Source organism: Labrus mixtus, chromosome 11 (genome assembly GCF_963584025.1).
Source record: "Labrus mixtus chromosome 11, fLabMix1.1, whole genome shotgun sequence".
Lineage (NCBI taxonomy): Eukaryota > Metazoa > Chordata > Actinopteri > Labriformes > Labridae > Labrus > Labrus mixtus.
The window spans coordinates 21,009,988-21,026,147 of NC_083622.1; the positions used below are offsets into that span (position 1 = coordinate 21,009,988).

Below are 16,160 nucleotides of genomic sequence, written 5' to 3' on the forward strand. Positions count from 1 at the left end.
ATTTCCCCTTCCACTTTCTGAGAGCACATTCACAACCACCAACACATTTAACAGTTTTTGTTCATTTTTTTTTATCTGCAATCCAGAGCATTATATTATATTTGTCATCACAGCACATACTGCCACAACATAAAGTTAGAAAGGTTTGTAACACTTCTCTTAGAGCTGTTATAGAGTCATGACAGTTTAAATAATGACTTTAGCGAGACAATATAACGCACATTCTCACATTAAACACAACCAGAAAGAAAGTGGAAGTATAGTGAGGTCAATCTAAGCCCACAGTCGATTTATTTGTGTATGTATTTGAGTTGTTATATTTCACGGGGAAAGTTAATAGTTAATAACACGATTAACAATAAACATCTGGTTAGAACTTAAGCAATTGAACATTCGAGGTACTAAAGACTCGTAAAAAAACCTAAATATAAATAATGACTAAATTTGCTGCAAACGTCCTATCTGCAAACCTCTAATCCTCTTGAATTTTACGAATTTTGGAATTTCTAGAAACACTAAATGGTTTAGTTTCCTGTCGAACAGTTTCTCTTTAAAGACACAATCCAAGATCCAAATCTAAACACATTCTGAGCCTCAGCAGCAAAACACAACATTGAACCCTGCTGTCCCGCTCTCATTGATTTACAGCTCCTTTGATTCATTGAAAACTATCATTGAATTGTGAAATATTTCCCTATAACAACAGCGATTCTCATTACGAAAGAGTCAAATACACATCAAGTGTTCGTATCCTTTTTTGACTGTAATGTTTAATGTTATTTCACTGTACACTGTACACTGTACACTGTACCTGTAACACAGCATTTACACATGCACAAAAGCTTAACACGCTCGTCTTTAACCACAATATTTACAAGTAGGATTGCCTATAATACTAATAAGTGTATCCTGTGAAATGAACTCATGCAGGAACAGGAAATGTAAGAGCGCTTAAATGAAACCAAATACCTTCTTTAGTGTCTGCGAAATCTAAATGAAACCAGACACACTGTTTTTATTTTAAAATAAATATCAGTTATATCATCCATTGGGAAAGATTTAGATATTTTAGTACCTTTGGATAGTTTAACGTTTTTCACACTGAATAAAATACGTTTCATATTTCTAAGTGCGCGTGCTTCAGGTTAAAGGCCTGATTTAAAAAAAAAAAAAAAAAGTATTTGCATCTTTCATGACACTCTAAAACAACCAGCCTTGACTTTCACGTGGATATAAGAAATTGTTAAATAAGCCCCACTTCACCTTAAATATAATACAGTTTTAATGCATCTTAATTATTATTCCGGTAGGACTACTGGTGGGTTAAAATGACTATTACATCTAATACAATCATTGTTTTTTTCTCTCATGATAACCGGCTGGATGTCATGGTTTTTGTTTACACGCAGCCTCCATGCTTAGCAGCCACTCGATCTCTATGAAAACGGTCTCATTTTATATTCGTGGATTAACGCAACATTTACTGACCCGGGTTAAACGTGAACCCAGTGTTTTTGTGGTTGAAGCTGCTGTGAGACGCGGAGGGATACTGGACCACTCCTGTTGCCTGACTATTTAGCATGCGTGTGAGAGTTTTTTTTTTTTTTTTTTTTTTTTTGTAAACATAAGGAGAGGCGTTATTGTTAAATTTATCACGCGAGAAAATTAAACGAGTAACAGTTTCACACAGTAAATGCGCACCATTAAAGTCGAAGCACCTGTGCAGAGAGAAACGTGTCAGGCTATCAGCCTTTGATTGATGAAGAGTGAATTCGGACTAAATTCAAAATGGACTGCAAAACATGAACAGCGATATGAGGCACATGTGCCCACTTACACTGCAGTGATGACAAATGGAAATGGATTGCAGTGGGGGAAATAGTCCGTGTCCAAAGGCGAGAGCCCCCCTCGCTAAATATCTTTAGTATTCATAGCCTATAAACAGCATGCGTATGTTTGCACTGGACGTTAAACGCATGCTCGGTCGCTTTATCGTGACTTCGTGGATAATACTCATATGAACTATACATGCTTCCTTCCCTCGTCGAATAGTTAACCAGACATTTACATTTGTACACATCCTGCACGTGCGTAATGGGTCAGTGCCATTACTCGTGCAATCTAAACACATTAAAAGGGCTTACCAACTTTTACGCATACATAAAAGAAATAGCATGAAATAAGTGATCCGATCGTGCAAATCTGTAGAACATGTAGGCCTGTATGCTAAAACGCTGGTCCAAACAAACACACGACAGACAACACACGGCCCTCTTTAAAGTCTATTGTCTATGTCTCACTAAAGTGCACTCTATATGACTACATGACTCCGCCACTCGTGGACTGTGTCAGTCTAAATATAGCCTGGGTGGCTAAGTTAAGTCATACCGGCCACTGGTACAATGATGACAACTTTTCATTTAGATCGAATTCATTCTTAATAGCTTCCAAAATAAGTGACACATAAACGGTTCGTGCCCAAATGATCAGAGCATGTTGTTTGTTTGAGCAAATCCAATGATGTTTGTGTCTTAGGCCTTACATGCGTGACAAAGTGTTGCCTTCACTCTAAATATGTGATCTTTGTCTTTGAAACGTCTCCGCTGAGGTTAAGGTTAAGGTGAGGATTAGCTCGAAAAACGAACGAAAAGCTTTGCAAAAATAAAACATTTGAAACAGCTTTAATGCTGTAATACATAATGCTCGTTTTTGTATTTACATTGTAATGTTATACCTCAACGTTAATGGCTATAGTTAGATATATTCTAGTCTACAACGCAAAACGTGTTTAAATATCCAGCCAGGTCAAAATAGCATAAACTATGCCTGTGCGTAATTCCTCGGATGTATTTTCCTTCCCAAATGTCTTCTTTATAGACTCATTGCCTCTTATAGCCTACACATTGAGGCGTAGGCTAGCTGTCATTTTGTGCCAGTGGTCACATGGCTTTGGCCCTCAGGAATGGATAGAGATGGATCCCCACGTCAGCTTGTACGTCTAAGGATTTCTGCTCCAGCAGTCTGTCTCAAAGTGACTGGAGCTGAGCGCGCGGAGGAACTATGAGCGGATTTTTATAAGAAGGGTTTTCCAGCAGCAGAATATGGATTTTGATGAGCGGATCCCTGCCTCCAATATGTATTTACCGAGCTGCACTTACTACGTCTCCGGAGCAGACTTCCCGGGTCTGCCTCATTATTTAACCCAAAGCCAGTCCTCTTGCCCCGTGACATACCCCTACCAGTCCCCAGCGCTACCACAGGTCCCCTCCGTGAGAGACGTTGCGTTCAGGGACTATGGGATTGATGCCTCCAGTAAATGGCACCACAGCAGGGGGAGCCTGACGCACTGTTACGCCGAGGACATCACGCACAGGGATGGCTGGACGACCCCGACCTCACGGGGGGGAGATATCCTGGTGAAAGGCAGCTCAAGCGCGGGACACTCAGGCGGCGTCACCGCTTCGACGCCTGGGGGTTTCTACGGCAGCGTTGGCAGGAACGGAGTCCTGCCACAGGCTTTTGACCAGTTCTTTGACACCGCGTACGGGAGCGCGGAGAACAGCACCACAAACACAGCACAAGCGGCAGCAGATTCGGAACGACAGGCAGCCAAGAGGAGCCCCGCACCAGCGCACGCAGGCTCCGACACGGCGGAGAGCTTCAGCCCCAAGTCTTCCTCCGGACACAGCGAGGACAAGCGGAGTAGGAGCAGCAGTGAGTAAACTGTGCTGAATGCGAGCAGGAGAAACATGTAACGCGCTGCTCTTAAAGCGTTTTATATGCTGTTTTATAAGCATGGAAGGTTTATGGAGGGCCTGCAGATTTCCCCTGTAACAAAACTATGTTTGAAACAGCAAGATCACGTGCTTGGGATTGGAATTGGCCGTGACGACTTTGGCGTAATGCTCGCTTTACAATATTTTAACCCAAACCTCCACCTTTTTTCTCCATAAATGTAATGTGGAGAAAAATGTAAACGTAAATATGCCAGTTAGTTATATGTAGTTTAGTCTATAAACATGTAATATTACGGCAAGTCATTGTACAACCCATTTCAATAAAAATCCAAATCCAAGAGATTTAAGATGTATCATCTACAATCTAACAAATTTGGATCCATGTGCTGATAATTAATTTCTTCGTAATATATCTTGTTTCATGTAAGTTTTTGGGTGTTTAGTGTGGTTTATTCCGGGTTAACACATGTGAACTGCATGCTGAGGCATTTGAATCTGACTTTGCGCCAGATTAAGGCTTAAACCCTGCTGCTTTTTCAAGATAAATATTTACACATTCATTGGATTTGCAAGGATTTAATACAACAACTGCTTTCTCTGGCATTCCCCCCGCTGACACTAAAACGACTGCTCTTTGCCCACAGTGAAATAAAAAACACGCACAATACAAGCTTATCAGATACATGATACCCATGACTGAACGAAGGCCCCCATTCTTAAAAACCAGACACTGAGGGTTTACCGATGTCACTAAGTTTTTCACAACTTCCGACATGATATCCTTCACGTGCCTCTCCATCAAGTCCAGTCTTTGTTTACAGATCTGAGTCCTACAGGCCTGAGAGGAGGAAACACTTGAACTCCAAAGATCAGCTCAGACCACCGCGGCTGCTTCAAGCAGGAAATCAGACTAATGATTCATGTTGTTCGAACGAGTCTACAACATCCAATGTGCTGACCCTTTGCCCTTTTATTTCTTCATATTTTCAGGTGGCCAGAGGACGCGCAAGAAGAGATGTCCGTACTCAAAGTATCAGATCAGGGAACTGGAGAGGGAGTTCTTTTTCAGCGTTTACATCAACAAAGAGAAGCGGCTGCAACTCTCGCGGATGCTCAATCTGACTGATCGCCAGGTGAAAATCTGGTTTCAGAACAGGAGGATGAAGGAGAAGAAACTGAACAGAGACCGATTACAGTACTACACAAACCCTCTGCTATAAAGACTGAACTGAGACTGTCGTGCAAAGATGCAAAACACTTTACAGCACACATTTACATCTAACTGGACAGAATGGCGACTTTTAATGTGCGAAACCTCATAAAGATTTCTACTATTTATACAATATGTTGTCATTAAACTATTATTATTATTATCATAATGATTATTATTATTATTATTATTGATATTATTATGATGGTCTGCTCTTACCTTCATGAACAAATTTAAAATTGTTGATTTTACGTGTATGGCGTGCGTCTGCTTATATCCTCAAGTGTCTGAATCCCCTTTACATAATCTAATGTCACACACGAGGATGACTTTACAAGAGGCTACTTTCCTTTTAGATGTTATTTTCCTCTCCAAATAAGCGCACGCACACGCAATTTTTATGGCCAGTAATCTTAACCAAAAAAAAAAATGGTTTCCTTTTTTCTCTTAATCTTTCAACGTTATTACAAATACAACTTCTAGAAAAACTGGCATTTTTGTGTTTTCGAATTACTAACAGATCTCAGTTTACAGTTTTGGGCGGTGAACAACTGCCCCAAAACTTCAAGTCAGTGCTGCATAGTTAGAGAATGAGTTAGGTCATAATCTGATAGCAGTTCATGCATTTTAAAGCTGATATTTAACATCTGCGTCTGACCCCCTGTAGAGGCGAATGTTGAACCCATTGGCCGTAAAGTTGGATTATTCTTGAAGGGCAAACGTTGACAAAATAGGAAACCCTCCAAAGAAACATAATCCTTTTCTTTTTGTATACAAGCACGTGGGTCATATCAGGTGCATATTATAGAGGTTTGATGCTTTTTGTTCCCCCATGGCTGGAAATGAGATCCGCTGCAGTTATTATTTGATATCGATTACAAAGGCTTCATTCATTTCTGTTTAAAGGCTCATTTCTGACCTAAAATGAACTGAGACAATGTCGACACTTGTCGGAATACATTCAGATTTAAAATGCAGCTCATTTGAAATTAATTTGAACCTATTTGTTTGTTTATGCTCTCATCAACAATATTTGTGGAAAGTTAATCCACTAGAAGTCAGACTTTATGCGAAGCGTCAAACGGTGACGGTAAAGGGATTACGAACCCCGGATTACGAAGGCAATACTTACAACCTGTATGTTCATTTATCAAATCTAAAACGTGTACGTTAATAACCAGTCACTGGAGAGTTTTTTGAACCTACAAAGGAAGGTTAAAATGATGCATTCGCGCATACAATGATGGCCAACGATTGTTTCAGGTGGTTTTATATCCAGCACCAGGCCCCTGTAAACAACTTGAATGGCCGGCTATAAGCTAATAAGGGCACTGATGCCTTCCTTATACCGTGCATCCTGTGAGGCTCCCTGGAATTCCGCTTTGATTGCTGCACATCCTCCCAGTTGCTCCAGTAACTTGGCCATAAAACGTCTATTCGTCTGGAGCATTTGGAGTGTAGTGCAATAAAGCGTCTGAGACCAAGGTTATTAACTGTGACTAAGGGGCCGAAAAACAGCGGCTGGGAGCATTCATAGCATGTGTCCACGGACCTTTGCGGCGTCATTCGTTTCAGCTTCTTACCGGGGTCGGAATATTCTGCGTTTGTGTTGCGGTGTAGGAGTTCCCTGAGCTGTCTGTGGCCACCGGGTGGCGCTCCTCAGATCAATGTCATTGCCGTGAATAGAGATATAAAAGAAGTTTGACTGAACGCCTGGTCTGCTTTAAAATATGTCCACACCTCAGGATCTCATTGTTAAGGTAGGCATGCACATTTCATCTTTATGACTGCTGAGTTTCTGTGTGTTCATTCAGAAAGTCTGTATATATGTTTGTAGTTAGTTCATCTGAGAAATAACGTTTGTATTTCACGAGCAGATGGTTTGTTGTAAGAAAGGCATTGCTGAAAATATAAGCACAGGTGGAGAAAAAAAAGAAGTTGTTTATATTTTTCTGAGAATCAAGTTGAACTGAGGTTATCATGTTGCAGTTCAGCAGAGGTCTGGAGTGACTAATGCGCACCGAGTAACACGATCACTCGGGCCTAGCTTTCCAAAGTGTGGCTCACGAACTTCTTTAATCCCAGTTTAAATCAATTGAAAACAGAGCTATACGACGTCTCATAAAAATAGATTTTAATTGATGTTGTTAAACAATGTATCCATGTTTAAATAAAAAAAACGTTAATCGTTTGTTTAGTTAATGTAAAAATGTAAACGTGCTCGTGCGTGCGCGATTGACAAATATAACCCTAAAAATACAATACTGACTTTGTGTTTTTAAATTAATTTCTAACATTCATTTAAAAATGGTATTCGTGTTATAAAACAAAAAAATATAGTTTTATGGGCCTAATAATCTGAAAGAGGCTCACCCACAGCGCACTCTGAACCATCACACGGAGTGTCTGGATTAATGATTATTATCATTCATTGAGGCTGCAGACTGCAGCAGCTTTGACGCCATTTACAATGTCTGTACATAACTCTAATTTCTAGACTCTGAGACTCCAGACGTATAAGAAAACGGACTTGGACTTTGTTTTATTTCAGGGTATACTCACCTTAGGAGACATTTTACTGCTGACTTAAATCTGCAGTCCTGAGTTATCAACTTCTTAATCTGCGGGACTCTGCTGGCGGTCTTTCAATGAAGCTTGGCTTGAAATATGACTTTTAAAAAAGATCTCATCTTATCAGTCATGACGAACGAGTTGCGTTTATTTTTTGTCTTTTTCTCGAGAACCCACCTTATCTACTATTATCATCTTGAATTTCAGTATTTTCTTTGTTGACCTGTATATGCTATTGCGAAATAATGTGTCCGAGTATTCTTTTTGTTATCTTTGAATTAGGACTGAAGATAGTCCTTAAACATTCAACCCTTTAATAGATGCAGATTATTGTTAGGCATTGTAAAAGTTGAATGATATTTTTTCCCGGACAGAATCACAGATCTTTATTTGACCTAGATGTGTATAAAGGCATGTTGTCTCGGAAATACAGAGAGGAAGACTATATGGATAAAAGTTGTGGGGATCTGTTTGAAATTGAGGATACCAAAATAAACTAAATTTGAAGTTTTACTCGATTTAGGGTGAATATTCTGAGGATTTGCCTGAGACTACATTTTAGATGAAATAAAATAAATAAGGATAAGGTAAAGGGCTTGGCCGTGTGCCCGTCTTAAAAGATGAGTTAAAACGTACACAGTCACTAACACATGCCCTGTGGTTCTGAAAGGAGATAATAGTAATGAAACAGTAGAACTCTATTCGGCTACAGACTGCAATCCTTGTAGTTTTGCTGATGTTAGACGACCATTAGGGCAAATGTGACTCCAGGGCTTTGTTCAGCTGTGACGCTGACTTCAGTAGGCCTGTGTCCCCTTTAAAAATGCCCAAAAAGAACCAATTCGCAGTAAAAGGTGTCTAGACGCTCCAATGGTGTTTGTAACTCACAATATTCACACCACAATCAGATAAGATGGAGGTCCCTACATTGAATGGGGAATGGCTATTTTGACCAGCGACGCACTCTCTACTGTCAGTCCACGAGGAATGTTAAAATGAGTCCTATTAACCACCAGAGCAGCACAAGAAGGGTTAAAAGTCCCTCCACCAAAGAGTCACAATGGACCTTTTGGATTTTGATGCACCCTGAGCTTCTCAGAGGCACCCTTCATTTTTACAGTGCTGTTAAAGTGGCCATAAAGCTCTGCATTGTACATAACTGTTAGAGACAGCTTTCAACTACTAAGTTGTCAAACAGGGTTGTTGTTATAAATTTACATAGGCAGCTTTGGGGCTTATAGGTGGTGATCGAGGCTCAAAATTTGGAATTCAAATGAGATTTAAAGATTGTACCTAAACCCCTCTCATGCATCACTTCCTCCTCCACAGTCCCCTCTTTATTTTAGCCTAAAACAAAGTGTATGACACAGAGGAGCTGCCTGCTCGGACTGGGAGGAGTCTTTGGTCGCCTGCTGTTTTAATTGGCTGCAGGCTACAGTGAGAAGCGTGAGTATCAGTAATTATTCAGCAATGTTTTGCACAAGAAATGTCAGCCAGAAAGGGATATCTTCATCCACCGTCAAATTACACCACAACGATGACATGCCCCAACAACCAGACTGGAAATTCATTTTTTGTGGACTCTTTAATCAACGTGAGAACCGACAGTGGTTCATATTACCAAAGTAACGGCGTGTATTTGCCACCGGCGTCGGAATATTCATATGGACTCTCCGGTGCGTGTTTCCCAGGGATCGGTAAGCGCAGTAACGAGCCAGTCAACCAAAGCGGGATCCCTTCCTCTGCTCCGTATGTTCAAGGGATGGAAACGTGGCTGGAAACCTCGAGATCGTGCCGGGTGGATCAGCCCAGCAGTGGCCAGCATATGCCTCAGTGCTCCTTCTCCCCGAGCATAAAGGAGGAGAGCGCATACTGCCTTTACGAGTCTGACAAATGTCCTAAAGGATCATCAGTGGATGACATTTCCTACTCGAGCGCATCGTGCCCCGTTACCGGGAGCAGCTTGCCGGTCCCCGGTTACTTCCGTCTGTCTCAGGCGTACACGTCCTCCTCCAGGCTGTACCAAGATGTCCATCCAAACATGAACCACTTCACCCTGCAGAGACCTGCTCGCTCGGACAGCCAACCCTCCCAGCCTGCCCGTGCTGAGCCAGAGCGGAGGGAGAGCCACGAGGAGGCGCCTATCCCTGCGCCCTGCGCCCCGGCCGGAGAGGAGGACAGTCGGCTCTCCTCGGACAGCTCGTCCTCCCCTGAGCCCGCCGAGACCTGCGTTACGGAGAGTCCGGAGAAACCCGTAAAAGGTGAAGATCAGACACATGTATATTTAAAAAAATGCTGCAAAAATACGCATCCATGTTTAAGACTTCGAGTCTGTATGACTTGTGGTTTTCTGACCATAAAAATTAAGTTCAACAGTCAGACACTCAGGTGCGCGTTTAACGGGTATTTACAGCTTTATTAGACATGGGGCGAAATTGAACGTGACCAATCAGAGCCGAGAATGAAAGCTATTGTGATTCAGGAGCTGTTTAGACAACACCGCTAGCCGTGCTTCATTACAACTCTATTCAAGAAGGCATCGACGATTTAATGTAAAATGCAACTATTAAAGATCATGGTGAAGGCATGTTGAATTTTGTTTAAATTAAATCATTCAAATGTTTAATTATTAGGCCCATCTAATCCAGAGCAACAACAGGGTTTGTCCAGTCTGTTGTCCTGCATGATTCGGATGTTTCCATTATTTCAGCACACTGTGCAGGTTTTATTTTATGTGTTAATAAAAATGCAGTTAGCTGCAGGCTACTGCTTTTAAAGCTGCTCAGTGGAGCGAATATCCGTTTCTAGTAGAATTGCTGCTGCATTGGATATCTACACAGTCATGGGGCTGTGCGTAAAATGGTGGGGAAAAAATCGGCTAAATAAAGAAATCAGTCATTGTACTATAGTCTTTATTGTTGATGCATTTAAGTGCCAGTTCAAACTGTAGATTTCTACCCACTATATTTTATCGTACAGAGTAAAAAATACATTCGTATTTTTAAATCATGTCAGGTTTTTTCCATTTTGAGTTTTGAATCCATTCTTTGTGAAAATAAGATGTTTGTCTCTGAAACACCTGTTGCCTTTAATATCCTGTCTTTTGCTTCACAGGAGATGGGAAAATAGAAACCACGGCCAACTGGCTCACAGCGAAGAGTGGCCGAAAGAAGCGCTGCCCCTACACCAAGCACCAGACTCTGGAGCTGGAGAAGGAGTTCCTCTTCAACATGTACTTGACTAGAGAGCGTCGCCTGGAGATCAGCCGCAGTGTGCACCTCACTGACAGGCAAGTCAAAATCTGGTTCCAAAACAGGAGGATGAAACTGAAAAAAATGAGCCGAGAGAGCAGGATCCGAGAGCTCTCCAGCAACTTCAGTTTCTCATGAGACTGTCTGTGTCTGCGTCTTTGGCGCCCTCCTCCATCCATGGCAAGGGCGCCTGTGCAGGGCCCCCACCCACCCAACTGTGAGAATGTCCATGGAAAAATAGGACCCTACTGCTAACTTATTGATTGTTGCTCTTTCTTGTTTTCATGTCTGTTGTATTTATTAATGGCTCCATTTGTATCGTTGACGCATTGTGTTTGAAGTGTTCAGACTGTGACCTCAATGTTTCAGAGCTTCAGGCTTGTACATTTTGTATTTTCAACCTGAGGGAACCATTGGACTTTGCATGCTGGACTCACCCTTGGGATACTTGTGTTACAGTTACGTGAAGGCCTTAATGTGACAGTTAAAATAACCCGAGAGGTCTGTTGAAAATTTGCACATTTTGCTGGTGAAATTAATAAAACCATCCCTGCAACTGCAGACTTCTTATTTCATTCAGATTCAGCTCGCTGTTTAAATCTTTCAGCTGGCAGCGGCGCAGTGCATGGTGCTAATGCCTCTGTGTTTTGGACCTGGTCCGCTTTGTGAACCGTAAATATTATGCCAGTAGTAGAGGGTGATGTCCCTCATAGTTTAAGCCTGTAATGGATGTCTGGTGAGTCTGCACACTTGGTTGATTTTTGTCCTTGACAGAAATGAAACCAAACAGTTAGAGAAGAAACATTCTCTTATCAATGGCATTTAAAAAGTATTTCTAAGTAGTCTAATAAAGAAGTTTCCTAATTTTGTGAAACTACGAAAATTACCTGATATTGTTCATGCCAAACTGCTACAACTTAGTATCTTAATATAGAAGTATCTGGACTTAAAATGTTACAAAACACTTTGAGAATATGAGCGCGAACTGTCCATAAATAAAATCGGTTCAACCACGTTTCTTTTTTTTTCCGCCTTTAGAGAATTCTAATATTTTTCCAGGCAAACCGGTTATGAAACTACATAATGTCTGCACTTATGAAAGTGTAAAAAAAAAAAAAAAAGATTTGAAATCTCGTCAGAGGAGAGCGGGCTGTTGAGTGGTTTAGGTAGTCTCATGTTGTTGGGCTATAATATTTCTCCCACAACACGAAACTGTCTGGATTACCTCAGTAAAACTCATCGCATCGTTCAAAGTGAATCTTCTAATTTCTGTTCCATTTTTTTTTTTTAACTATTAGCTCACTGCAACAAGTCCACCATAGAAAATGTGATCCCAGAACGCCCAGTAAAGTTTTTATTGTTGTGCGTAAAAGGAACTGTTGAAGACAATTTTTGTATTGAATGAGTTTTTTTTTATTCAGAGGTTGAATAATGAATCTGGATGCTGCATGATGCTGCGACACGAAGTTTTCACCATTACTATAATGAAAACTACCTCTAGAGAGGTTTGGGAGCGTTTCTGGTTGAGTTGAATGGCAGGAAATAAAGCTGCAGGCCGGGAAATGAAAGGATTAAGGCTCGTATATGTCCAGCTGATGAGGAAAGGACAGACAAGGCCTCGGTTATGATCATTGCAGTCTGCCAGTTGCCTCGCCGTAGGAAATACCGGATGCGTCTGCCTGCGCCAGAGAAAGGACACAAAGGCTGAGCTTTATTGGTATTATTTAGCTTAGACAGCCAGGTTGTAACCTGAAGAAAAACAACCCAATTGCCCGTGATAAAAGGACTGTTATATTGCACCCAAATAACCTCACCCTGTTTTCCGTTTTAGATTGCCTTCAAAATAGCCTCAAACCCTGCAGACGCAGCTATGTGCACATTGGAAACTGTCCCATACTGTGTTTAAAATTTGTGAAATTAAGTACACTTTCCTTTTCACTTTTATTTTAAAAGTCATGACATTTTTTTTTAGCAGCCGAAGAACCCCAATTTTCTTTTTCAAAAAAAGTTTAGAGATTGCATACAAAGTTTTCTTTTATTTTGAAATATAAAATGATGTTTTCATTGGTGTACTTTTATTGGACAAGGTTGTTTAATGATTAGAAAATGCAGACTACAAAGCCCCCCCCCCCCCCCCCCCCCCCGCTCCTCTCTTTATCACATCTGTGTTCGATTATGCCAACACAATATCTCTTGACAAAAATCATAACGTTTATTGCTAATAAAACGTAAAATTCCCCAATAAAAGCGCGGGGATTTGCTATTAAAATATGGTGGGGAAAATGGTGGCCATTTACTTGAGCAGCAGGCTGATTTATTATTTATTGTTCTGTCCCACGGTCACGTGTTCGGGACGCCCTATCCAGGCTTGGGCAAGGTTCAACTTACTGGACGCATTGAGCCCCCTCGCTGGTGCAGGAAAGCAGCACGTTATATGCAATGAATTCGTTTTTTCTCCGCATTTTTGGACATTAACGCGCCATTTTCTTGCATTTTGGTGCAATGTCGACGTTGGGAACGAGTTTTTATATTGAGTCGCCTGTTCTTGCCGAGCAGGAAGACATGGCATCCAGATTCTCATCAGCTGCAGGGGTGGAGCAGGCGATGCTCACCGAATATGGCGGACAGGAGCCGTGCCCTTTGCAAGCGAAATCTTCTATTTTTGGTGGATCTTGGAGTCCGATCTCTGGTCACCCTCCAAACACAGCGGCTCCAACCTACATACATCACCATTACACCAGTGGGGACTGCGATGGCATGTTTACGCGCTCCTGGGCGTTGGATCCGGTCTCTGCGTCCCTCTGTCTGACGGGATTACCCTCGACAGCCATGCACTATGAGATCAAACCCGAGCCTCTGGTCGGGAGTGCTGAATGCACAACTTTGGAGACGCACACATCGCTTTTGTCCGACATTGGAAATGAAGCCTCGCTCACGGAGATTCCCTGCGAAACCTCGTCCATGATTAAATCTGTTGTGGAGGAGAGCCCGCCAGCGGAGGAGAAGAGGGAGACAGATGCAAGTAAGCAATGCAGTGTTTCCATTTTTATTTTCTTAATTTGAAGGATTTTTATGAATAAATTAAAATTCCACTAGCGGATCTGGAGGTATTGCTTTGCAAATCCAGGCCTTTCTGAATAAGAGAATGTGCGTAAAATATCTTTAAGATAATTTGATTTGAACAAAAACAGCATTTACAGCCTATAACATCAGTCTTTTTTAAATAAATAAACAGGATCGAAATGTTGATTGTAAAACTACAGTGTCAAATTTAACAAACATTTCAATGGATTTCGATGAAAGTTTTGTTATCTTTCATCCTCAGATTACAAAAAATAAACCATATTTAAAAATAGACATATTTTACAAATGCACAATCCTGACAGTAACGGCATGTCCTCCCTAAAGTTGTGGGCCTGATTGACAATTCTTGTGTTCAAAATTTTGTTCTCAGAGCTTTATTTTTGCCCCCCTGTTTCCAGATAACCCTTCAGCCAACTGGCTTCACGCAAAGCCCACCAGAAAAAAGCGTTGTCCCTACACAAAGCACCAAATCCTCGAACTGGAAAAGGAGTTTCTCTTTAACATGTACCTCCCCCGGGACCGTAGATATGAGATAGCTAGACTCCTGAATCTGACCGAGAGACAGGTGAAAATCTGGTTTCAAAACCGCAGGATGAAGATGAAGAAAGACAACAAAGATCGGCGAAGAAACAGTTAACTTGTTTTTTGGACTGATGCTGGATAAGAGCCTTAGGAGGGGGAAGAAGGGGGGGGGGGGGGGGGGGGGGGTACTTAATATTCCTGACATGTTACACATGTTGTAAAGTTTATGTTGTTCAAACAAGACAGGATTTTTTTTGTAGTATTCCATGTTTGTCTCGTAAGAATTTAGGAGATGTGATTGTTGTATTTGTTGCACATAAATAGTAGACTTACTGTAGAATATTTGTTATTTGCATGTACTGTAATGATCTTCGACTACCTGAATGTCACAGCTACCTGATTGTGTAATAATTTAACTTATTCTTTTTGTAATCTAGATGTTTTTTAACCGTAAGCTGTTGATCTAATTGTGGAAACAATGTGCACACTTCAAATACCTCGTTCCTGTTTCATTCAAAATAAAGAGTAGTTCAATAGAACATAAGAAAATTATAATGTGTTCTATATTTATTATACCATTACGTTTATGAAAAAAACACTTTTAGTGTATTAATACGAATAAACCGTATTTTTCTGTCCTTCCATATGTTTTTAAAACAACTTCGACAAAGAGTTTTTAGACTCAGTTATTAAAAGGTCAAAAGATCTGCAACACAACGAGTCTTCGTTTCAGTGCATTTTTTAAAAAAGGGCTCTACGTCTGCTGGTTTGTAACCTTTCAGCTCTACGGAAAAAATAACCCTTGCGAAAAAAAATCTCGAAGACTCCCCACATTTGATTTGATTTAAAAAAATATATTTTGACAACCCTTCTAACACAAAGTGATTTTTAACATGGATAATTATATAGGCCTATAATCAAATTATTATTGAAACAAAAATTGAGGAAAATATGCAAACTTTTCCATTCAGCCTATGGCCTCAGTTACCAACATTATTTGAAGTACAGGCCTCCTTCGTTTAAAAATACGGCAACAGTTGTAGGCTACTCCAATGTGTCGATAGAGTGATAGAAAATGACAATAACAGTGAAATACAGTTTTTATCGATCATTTTGTACTGCATTATTGTCTGAATTGTAACATGTGTGTGATTACTTTGTAGGACCTTCCCAGCCCTTTGAACGCCTCACAAATGCCCTCGTGCAATAAACCACAACCACAGCCTCTACTGTTTATAAGGTGTGAAAACAGCAGAGCAGGGAGGGACTCTGTGACAGCAGTGAAGCAACTTTTCCAGACAGTCAAATGTGATAATGTTGTTAGACAGGACTCTCTTATAATACACACACACACACACACACACACACACACACACACACACACACACACACACACACACACACACACACACACACACACACACACACACACACACACAGAAGGAGTCTAAACTGCCAAAAAAAAAAAAAAAAGCACACACCATTAGACAGTAAAGATACTTTAAGTCTGAAATAACATCAACAACCAAAAACAAACAAAATAACATAGTGTTACTGTTGACGGAGCAATGTCCTCGTGATGGTGTCTGAGCAGAGTGCTGCTGCGCCCGTATCGCCAGCAGGTGGAGGCAGCGGCTCATTTCAGGGAACAAACTGTATGACGCGTTCAGGGTAAGCCAAGAACCGCTCCCAATTTAACACAGACCTGCACCTTTTGTGTCGCCTTCGTCGTACATCATTTCTTCCCGCCGCGTGCCTTTTTCGGTTTCACTGTTTCGTCATCTG

At 41.1% G+C, this 16,160-nt stretch overlaps 2 protein-coding genes across 2 annotated transcripts; both read left to right on the plus strand.

The window, feature by feature from the left end:
* Window positions 1–2,936: 2,936 nt before the first annotated feature.
* hoxa11b (homeobox A11b) lies at window positions 2,937–15,404 on the plus strand. Its single transcript, XM_061049427.1, has 6 exons — window positions 2,937–3,714; window positions 4,728–4,955; window positions 9,210–9,779; window positions 10,633–10,807; window positions 13,247–13,791; window positions 14,252–15,404. The coding sequence occupies exons 1-6, from the start codon at window positions 3,102–3,104 to the stop codon at window positions 14,488–14,490; spliced, it is 2,370 nt and encodes a 789-aa protein (XP_060905410.1). The 5' UTR covers window positions 2,937–3,101; the 3' UTR covers window positions 14,491–15,404.
* hoxa10b (homeobox A10b) lies at window positions 6,413–11,325 on the plus strand. The gene is made up of 3 exons (XM_061050796.1): window positions 6,413–6,707; window positions 8,848–9,779; window positions 10,633–11,325. Exons 2-3 carry the CDS (start codon window positions 9,005–9,007, stop codon window positions 10,905–10,907), a joined length of 1,050 nt encoding a protein of 349 aa, XP_060906779.1. The 5' UTR covers window positions 6,413–6,707; window positions 8,848–9,004; the 3' UTR covers window positions 10,908–11,325.
* Window positions 15,405–16,160: the final 756 nt, after the last annotated feature.